Below are 10,178 nucleotides of genomic sequence, written 5' to 3' on the forward strand. Positions count from 1 at the left end.
ATCCAGATTAACCCTGATCCTCCTGTGACCCCAAGACAGCTACAGCCCGGGTTGATCTAGAAAACCTGAGAGAAATGGGTAAAAGGGAGAGTGGAGGCAGAACCAGAGGGGCTTTAGGACCTGACGAGGCTAGGTGGCTTTGCCCAAACAAATAGGCAGGCAGGCTGCACACACAGAAACCAAGGCTGCAATCCAGTACACTCTTACCTAGGAGAAAGTTCCACTGAACCCAATGGCCCTTACTTCTGAGTAGACATGTACTGGATTGCAGCCCAAAGTGCCTGGGATATCTGTCGCTCTCCAGGCTGGCAAAGAGAAGATCCACCCACACGACAGAGCGTCCCTCCGTTGGGGCAGGAAAGGAGTGCTGTTTCTTCTCTGCCTTTATAAGGCAGCTCCTGGGCACTGGATGAAAACCGGAGCGTGTTTTTGCTGTTTGCAATGTCTACCTACTCCACAGGCCGGAGGTGGCAATGGAGCGGCGAAAGGCAGGTTGCTGCTGCCGGCGCTGCTGCCGTCACGGTCATCTCAGGCGAGTCTCCCTACTGCTGCATAGCTGCTCCCGACTGACCCCAGACGCCGCAGGGCACCAGCGCACCGCAGGTTGCAGTGCAACAGGGCGCCAGCGGAGGAGCCCCTCCTGGCTCCTGCTTTGAGCGTGCTGCTTTCTCGCCTGGCCAGGAGAAGTGCGGCTCCATCCTGAGCAGACCCCCCCCTGCCTGCGAGAAAGAGGTGTTGGGGAGGCAGGCTGGAGGGGGCCGGCAGATCGCTTAGTGCGCCCCCCCAAAGCGCGGGGCCCGGGGCAACTGCACCTCTTCCCGGTGCCTAGGGGTGGTACTGACTGTGTGCATTAGATTAACTTGTATTCATTATTTTATGAATTTACATATGAAAAATGTCAAGCTATTCTATTTGCAATTGTTAACTTCTTATGTTAACTTCTTATGTACAACCAAGTCTTTCACCATTTTCTAGAATGCAAATAACCAAAATTTATTTTGTAATCTATTGATCCTATATTTTTAAAGGATAAGCAAAATAACCAAGCAATGTCCAGGGATGTTAGAAAATTATAACATTTTAGAAGCAGTTTAATGACAAATTTCCTCCTTTAAAACACATCAGCAATACCTACACACACACACACATACTTATGCACAATTATTGTAATGGCAAAGTAACAATTGTTAAAAGAACAAAACTGCAACAGCCCATACAGAAAACCTGCGGACAATTTGCAATGTGTCCCCAATAAAATTAGGTATGGAGTGTTCATTTCTATTTTCAGCTATGATAACCTCATAGATTTCAACAAATCCTCATATACTGAATGCTACATAAACTGAGATGAATTCTTTAGCATGCTGTGGTCTCATAAAAAAGTAATCAACTAAACATCTTTTAGCCCCAGTGGTTAAGTTTGTTCTTTTGACATGAATAATGAACCTTTTAATAAATTATGAACTTAAACCATGTCAGAATATTTATTATATAGAATACAGACTTATGGGGATTTCTTTGCTGCTTAATTTTTTAAATCGTGCTTTATTCAGCTTTTAATAAGATCTACCAAGATCAAGACATGCATGTATACATAACTACACAGGGTGGTGTATATACACATCTAAGTAAACAGATCCACTAGTGCAAGCACTTTTGGCTGCACAACAGAACTTCCCCTCCATCCTCTCCCTGCATGCTCCCCCATCTGTTCTTGGCTTCCCCCCATCTTCCAGAGTAGATTTGGGGGGGTGCAGGGAGAGGAGAGGGAGGGGAAGTTGTGTTGCATAGCCAAAAGTGCTTGCATTAGTGGAATTGTTTAATTGGATACCACCCTAAAAATACTAGCTTCTATGCCTAGATATAGACAAGTTACAGAGGAACCAGAGGAGGCCCAGACCCCTTGTATTTGTGGTGGCACCCTTAACTACTATTTATAGAAGCCTACTGGAGTCTGATTTCACTAAATTTTCAGTTTATTTAGTATATTTCTGTTCTGCCTTTACACATATTCCATAATTGAATACATGAGGTTCCCTGGCAATCTCCCATTAAGGACTAATCAGATTCAGACCTGCTCAGCTTCAGAAATGTGGCTGCGTCAGGTACCCTCAGGCCCAGCTGTGGGAGTCAGGGTATGGGATTTATTAATGACCTTCATGCCTTTTCTTCAACTGCTCTGGATAACAATTAAAATATTTCCTAAACTGTATAGTCAGATAGACCCCATTGCTACTAAACCCACCCTTTAGAACCAATGCTAGTTATGCCTGAAGTTATGATCTAAGTTATCACCTACGTCAGTCTTTCCCAACCTTTGGGTTCCCAGATGTTGTTGGACTACAACTCCCATCAGTCCCAGCCAGTGTGGCCAATGGTCAGGAATGATGGGAATTGTAGTCCAGCAACATCTGGGGGGCCAAAAGTTAGGGAAGGCTGACCCAAGTTACGATATTTTAAGGATAACTAATTGAAAAGGCAACAGTATCCCAAGTTTTGGCTTCGTGAAAGGAATTCTGCAGTTTTGTTAAACTTGAAATCTTAGTTTTGCTAAGGCTACAATCTTTCACACACTTACTTGGGAATAAGGACTATTGTGAGTGTAGATAGATTTGCTTTCTACTAAATATACAATTAATTATGCTGCAGCATAAATGCCATCAAGTATTTCATACTTTCAGATTACCTATGAAGAAACATAATACAGATTGGATTTAGAGATGAGTGGAATGACACTCATGCAGCGGGGCTTTCCTGATTCCTTATCCCTGCTGGAGTTTCCTGAGGGTAAAGGGACTATCTGAAAAGGTGTGGGATGAGGCAGATTGGGTCTGCAGAAGGACAAAGAAATGGAAGAGCTCAGTAGGCACTGCCTTGTGCAAGTAGAAGTGCCAACAGAGCACAGCAATGTTGGATCCAAGTTTATGTGTTTTTGCAAAGGCATGTTTATTACACCCAACAGCTCTTCCCCCTTTCAGCAACATGGACAATGTGTGAGTTTACTCTTGTACTTCAGATATCCATATACCTCTTACAGCTTTCAAATCAGGCTTTTCCTCTCCATATGATCAGCTCCTATTTTTATTTGTTTTTATATGCTTTTGTACTACACTTCCACTGGTTTTATGTTGTATTTTTGTTTTATTCAGATAGTTTATTGTTTTTATGTTGTACACTGCTTAGAGATTTTTTTAAAATATGAAGCTGTTTATAATTGCTTTAAAATAAATAAAATGAGGTTTCTGGCAGACACAGCATACATTTCAATAGCTACAGCAGTGTTACTTTAATGCTGAAGTGAGAGGGGAAATTTTATTTATTTATTAAATGTCTATCCCGCCCTTCCTCCTAGAAGGAGCCCAGGGCAGTAAACAAAGGACAAAACACTAAAAACCTATCAAAAACAAAACATTTAAAAAACAAAACATCTTGAAAACGTATTTTAAAAAATCTTTAAAAACATATAGCAATTCCAAAACAGACGCAGACTGGGATAGGTCTCTACTTAAAAGGCTTGTTGAAAGAGGAAGGTCTTCAGAAGGCACCAAAAAGATAACAGAGATGACACCTGTCTAATATTTAAGGGGAGGGAATTCCAAAGGGTAGGTGCCACAACACTAAAGGTCCACTTCCTATGTTGTGTGGAACAGACCTCCTGATAAGATGGCATCTGCAGTAAGCCCTCACCTGCAAAGCATAGTGATCAACTGGGTATATAAGGGGTCAGACAGTCTTTCAGGTATCCCGGTCCCAAGCTATATAGGGCTTTGTACATCAAAACCAGCAACATGAACTTGGCCTAATGGGCAACCAGTGCAGTTCTTTCAGCAATGGGATAACATGTTGGCGATTTCCTGCCCCAGTCAGCAGTTGTGCTGCTGCATTTTGCATCAGCTGCAGCTTCCGGACCAACTTCAAGGGCAGTCCCACATAGAGTGCATTATAGTAATCCAGCCTGGAGGTTACTTAGAAAGGAAGTAGGATGGTTAGGCCCAACTCAATTATGTTTGAAGCAACACCTTCATCTGGGTGAAACATTATTTGCTCCCCCTTCTATTTATAATATACTACACTACTTTTGAGGTACACTTTCCATTTGCTACAGGCCCCTTCTTACGTTATTTTCATGGTGGGGTGTTGCAGTGTGTTTCCTTCCTGCTTTGCTGAACCATTAATATACATGGGCATATGCAGGCAGAGCCCAAGCTGTAGCTCTTCACTGCCCAATTTCCAGAAGAGTGGATGAGGAAATGCAGTGTGGACCCTTCACATGGAATCTGGTAATTTTCACTTCCGTATCAGAAGAAGTAGGTTTTAGACTTTGAACACTTATGGCTGAAAGTTAGTCAGTCTGGAAAGGTGCTCCCTTATTCATACTTTTAATGGGTGCACCCTCCAAGGAACACGTTTCTTATTATCCCCCCAATGCTATCTAACCACAAGGACAAGAATTTTTAGGAGAAAGTGCAAAGATGAAGTGTTTGTTTAAAAAAATATCAAAAGCATGTAACTGGAAATACATGCAAAATGAGAACAGAAGTAAAAAGGATCAAAGTATCTGATCAGATTTAATACTGTTATTGACCCATTTGCTTTCCACTTGACTTTTAGTAACATCCTGCGAGTATCTCATCATTATTTCACTACCTACAGAGCTCTACAACAGGATGTTACCGCAGATCCTGCATATACATTAGTAAAGTACAGTAGGCAAGTGGTTCACAAACTCTTTTTTAATCGATGGACCACTTGAAAATTGCTGAAAGTCTTGTTAGATCACTTAATTAACTATTTTTTCTGCCTGTTGCTGTAACTGTACTGTACTGTGCTCAATGCTGTATGTTTTTTATTTTACATTTATTGCACTTTTATTTCCTTTATTGTATTTTAATGCACTGCCATTTGAATTCCATATAATTTATAGAATTCAAATTGGTAAGGAAGGTAAGGAAGCTCGCAGACCACTGGTGAAGTAGACTGAGGATGGAACGGTGATACTTTTTCAAATGATCTTAACTTCTACCATTGAACTGGGCTTAAAAACAACTCTGCCATACTGACAGAGGCAGGCAGATTTAGAAAATAGCTGAGCCAAGCTGACTGCTAGCCCAGCTAGAATCTGTGTACTGCAGAATTACTTCCCTAGAGGAAACACAGAGAGAAAAATAAAGAGGTCGAAGTGCGCTGATTTCCCACAGGTATCTTCATCACGCAATGTAAAATGCAGAGGACATACAAGAAACATATCACAGAGTACAGTTAATTTACAAAACTCTATAGAACTGACCTTGCAAGATTTCAATGCTTTAAGTAATCTTTTCATTGTTGCACCATCAATGCTAACAGTTCTGCAGTCTTCTAGATCTTCACAATTTCTCATTAGTTTTATGGTATCACTTTTGCTTTTTAATTACTTCATGGTCTGATTATTCTGAAGCCTAGCAATTTTCACTTCAAGGATGGCTGCAGATTTTTCAGTCTTTTAGCCCACGGTTGGGGAACCTGTGACCATAAAGATACTGAGGGACTACAGTTCCCATCATCCCTGACCACTGGCTATGCTGGGTGAGGCCAATGGGAGTTAGAGCCCAACATCTGGATGTTGCTCCATACTTGTTTTAGCCTATTCAGCGTTGTGTTAAAATTCAGAAATACATAAGATTGCTAAACTGATACAGATGAGTTTTGAATTATTTATTATATTTATATCCCACCTCTCTCTAAGCAACTTTTTGATGCATCCAAAACACCAACTGTAGGCTGTAAGTGAAACAGCAAGTTTCCAGTTATGGCCAATTTCCTAGAGCTGTATAGCAATCTACATATGTCTACCAACTACAATACAGGTACTATCACTATCAATATTCAGTAAGAAACTGGATGCCACTCATTTCCAAACTTCTGAAAATCCAGTGACTAGAAAAGTATTGGTAATACCTTTGCTGCATACTTTCCAGGAGCTGTTCATAACTGTTCCCCTGGTACACAAAAATATTTTATTGTCCTATTTACCTTGTCAATTAAGATAAATCAAATACACTAGAACATTGAGATTTCATTATTTGTGCATGTTCTGAAACTATATCAGTATATGGCTACAATTAAAATAATCCAGTGTCCCGACTTCATATGTAAAAGGAAAAGTGTGGTTTAGTCCATGCATGTGAAGACAAGGGACTAGAAACCCAAGGGTTGCATTACTTTACTCCTTGTGGGATTAACTTGTTTTTTACTGGAAGGCTGAAGTCCACACCAACAGCAACTCAGCCTGGTGGACATATCCTAAAAACTAAGGAATAAGGTGCTTCTGAGCACATGTTTCAGCCCAGGAAACTGTGATGAATACCAGAACCAAGCTTTCACACAAAGACTACTCCTGGTTCCGCCCCCCAAACATTCTTTTTAGCTGTCTGTCTAAGCTTTTTAATTGTTGTTATTGTTAGACAAAAACTTTGCTGATCTCCTGCAAATCACTCCAGGATCTACCAACAGATCCCAATCTAACTTCTGCCCACCCTTGCTCTACACTGTGGTTTAGTATGGTTCCCAAGTAGTTCCAGTGCCAAGCAATAAGATTTTAAAGCATCTGCTGAGCAACTCCCCTTCTCTGAATCAGTTTGTAGTGAAGCACAAAGCAACTTTCGCCAGCTATCTCGAAGAGTGCAGCCAAAATGCGTTCAAGCGTCACAATTAAGTGGAATGATTGCATATATTCCAGTGCAAATACGGAAAGGATACAGGGTTGCATCCAACTAAACAACTGCAAGTGTAGAACAATTTTCACAAGCGCAACAAACTTCCTCTCCTTTCCTCCCCTCCCCCATGCACCTCCCAAATCTGCTCTGGGGTTTCCCCAACCTTCTGGAACACATTTGGTGGGGGTGCATGGGGGAGGAGAGCAAGAGTGAGTGTTCATTGCGCTCAGTGAAGTCATTCTATGCACCCAATGGTTTACTTGGATACAAGTTTTAGTACTTATACAATAAATGAAAACAGAATTGTGGAGGGGGAGGCTTTACAAGAACTACACCAGAGACAAATTCATGTTGCTGATGTTAAAATGCTTAAGAGCTTAATCTATGGACACTGACAACAATAAACTCTGCCACTTGCTTACCTTATTTTACATGCCTACCTTAGCCTGCAATTTTGTGGGTAAGGCCTAGTATTTTAAATACTATTACTATTCAAGTACGAACATTAGGAAAACAGAACTGCATACAGAATACACAGCACATAGGTGAAAGGCAGACCAAGTAAGGCACATTCCTAGGTACCTGCATGATCAGATGCCGGAGATTTTTCCAACTGTGGTAAAAGAACTTTCAGAAATTGTGACTAATCAGAAATTGGGAAGGGGTGGGAAGAAAGAGCAATAATAAGAGATAAAAGAAATACAGAAAAGTATTTGAGGAGATTCATAAAAAGGCGACAACAGGTATGTGCCTCCATCAAACAAAAGGAACATTAGGGGAAGGCTGTATGGTACAGATAAAAGGCTACTTATTGCCATTTGCCAAGAGTCTTCAGGATAAACAAAAGAAAAAAATGGGGGGGGGGGGAATGTCAACCTAGTTACTGTTGCCCTCGAGTATCAAGACTGTATTGAAACATCAATTGGTCTCAAGTTGGATGGCCACTTCCAGTTCATGCACGCACAGGGAACCAAACTCATGGACTGGATAAGTAGGATAGCTTGATCTGGTTGGTTGTTTGGTAGGAGATAGGTATTTATTTATCTATCAATCATTTGATTTATATCCTGCCCTTCCTCCCAGAAGGAGCAGGTACTGGCTTTACATACAGTACAGAAGCCAATTTACGTTATTCACTGAAGGCTGGAGAATCATGACAAATGTTTACATTGTGGCAAAGAGACTGCACAATATAACACAGAAAAATACTTTCAGCGTAGCATTGAGTGACAATAATCTCCAATGTCTGTTACACTGGTGCAGTACCTCTTATCCTCACAGCCAACGCAGATAGGAGACAGGACCTTTAAAGGTGCTGCCTTGGAAGAAATACTAGGTGACTTTTCCATGGGCGCTTTCAGTTCTGTGCTACAACACCAAATCAGAATGTGACGCCTTAAAACAAAATAGCCAAACATGAATATATTTTCAGCTAACAAGTCTTTCTGGAAGCTACGTTAGTGCGCAGTGCTGGGGTACAGAGTACAGCAAGAATGCGGAACCTGTGCCCTTCCAGATATTGTTGGCTATAACTCCCATCTAACCTAACCAGTGGTTATGGATGATAGTAATTGTAGCCCAACAACATCTGGAAGGCTTCAGATTCCCTTCCCCTGGTCTAAAGACACCTAATGCAACCACCTTGCTGAGGTTTGGGTACAGTCAACATTTGGATGGGAGACCTCCTTGCATATACTGGAAGCATTCAAGAGGCAGCTGGACAGCCATCTGTCGGGAATGTTTTGATTTGGATTCCTGCATTGAGCAAGGGGTTGGACTTGATGGCCTTATAGGCCCCTTCCAACTCTACTATTTATGATTCTATATGTGTGCCTCCTTGGGTTCTGTGACAAAAGATAACATAGAAGCATAAGAAAATAAGCAAATATGTAAGTGCAGCAATGCACATTTTAAAATTCTTCTTCACCCATACATAATAAAGGCATTTCATTTCCTGCTATGCATGACACAGCAAACCCTCCCCAAAACAGGTCACTACACTGGGGGAGGAGAGCACCAAATCAGTGACAAGCTCTAGGTCACACATATGGCTGCTATGGATACAGGGCAATGATATCAGCAAGAAATGTTACGCCTGGAGTACTGTATAAGAAATAGTGTGGAAAGGGAGGAAACCACAAGGCCTGAGTAAAGTAAGCAAAGCACGAAGGATTATCTGAAACAAGTCTTCGAAGATGTGGGTAATTTTTACTGCCGGTTTCCACTTAACAGTCAAGATAGTTCCGTGTACCACAACACCATAAATGAGTGTACTCAGGTACATTTACTACATTTAGATATTGTCAGAGAAACAAAAATACTACTATGACATGCCAATACTTTCTCTCCTCCCCTTAACACCCCATCCGAAAAGAAACACCCCTCGTTTTTATTTCTAAAGGGAAATCCAGCTGAACTGAGGAACAAGGGAGCTTTAAGAAACAGCAAAGTGGAGGATCTGGTCCCAACTCCGACCGCATGTTTTAAGAGGGCCCCAAGAGCAGCAGAGTAGGGAAGAAAACCTCGCTTCTCTTTCCGAGACCCTGGGCAGACAGCAGTCAACAGTGGGGCTAGGCGGACCCAAAGAAGGCCTAGCGGGGTATAAGGCTACCTCCTTACGTTCAGAGATCTTTTAATTAACAGACGGAAGGGAGAAAGTCGCCTGAGCCAGAGGGCCCCGCCGTGGGCAGGGGTGGACAAGGGGCACCCGGGGTGGGATGGGAAGATGTGGAGGGAAAGCACCTTACAAGGCGCACTCCACGGGAGCAAGGCAGCTGTACGCCCGCTAAGAAAACATGGGCAGGCCCGTACCTTTCACAAACACCACGAAAATCGCGCTACGTTGCTTGGAGGCGGCAATGGCGGCCGGGATGGTGCCAGGGAACCACAACATAATGGCGGCGGCGGCGGCTCCGTGCGCGGAGGAGGAAAGAATAACACGTTGGGGTTATATGCAAGCAGGGACCCCCCCCCTACTCGGTCCGCTGCCTCCCCGCCGCTGCCTCCCCCGCCACGGTCTCCACAGCAGTCCGTTTGCCTCAACGCGGAGCGCGCATGCGCGTCACAAACGTCAGCCTCGCTTCGCTACGCAACGCCCTCTTTGCTTACGGCCATCTTCCTCGATCCACTCTCCCAAGGTGGGGAAAATAGTAGAGAATAGCGCATGCGCCTTTAAAAATAGACACACGGCACCATGAAAGAGATGGGGCGGAAGCTTTTGTGTAGGATGAGGAAGAGCTCTGAGTGTTTTGACACGTTGAGATTAAGGAGGTAAACCCAGCTACGATTCGCGCCTGCACTTTCTGCAGCTATTTAGCCGGTGTTTAGCAGCCGCAGATTCCCAGGGAACGTCGAGAACAGAATGGTAGGGCGGTGCTAGGCTGTCATTTCTTAAGCGCGGTGCTGTTACAGCCCCAGCATCGCCGTCAGCTTTGTTTTCCCGTCGCTGAAAGTTCTCAACATTTCCCCACCTTCAAAGCAGGA

At 43.0% G+C, this 10,178-nt stretch overlaps 1 protein-coding gene across 2 annotated transcripts in view; it reads right to left on the bottom strand.

Moving 5' to 3' along the window:
• UBXN4 (UBX domain protein 4) overlaps nucleotides 1-9,845 on the bottom strand; it is a 34,032-nt gene extending 24,187 nt beyond the window's left edge. The window contains exon 1 of one of the 2 annotated variants that reach the window (XM_061608909.1): nucleotides 9,507-9,845. In XM_061608909.1, coding sequence (XP_061464893.1) covers nucleotides 9,507-9,588 — 82 coding nt within the window. In that variant the 5' untranslated portion in view covers nucleotides 9,589-9,845. The remainder of the gene's footprint in view (nucleotides 1-9,506) is intronic. The other variant, XM_061608908.1, reaches the window with a different exon arrangement.
• Between the last annotated feature and the right edge of the window lie 333 nt (nucleotides 9,846-10,178).

The sequence above is a fragment of the Rhineura floridana genome, chromosome 2 (assembly GCF_030035675.1).
Source record: "Rhineura floridana isolate rRhiFlo1 chromosome 2, rRhiFlo1.hap2, whole genome shotgun sequence".
NCBI classification, from domain to species: Eukaryota; Metazoa; Chordata; class Lepidosauria; order Squamata; family Rhineuridae; genus Rhineura; species Rhineura floridana.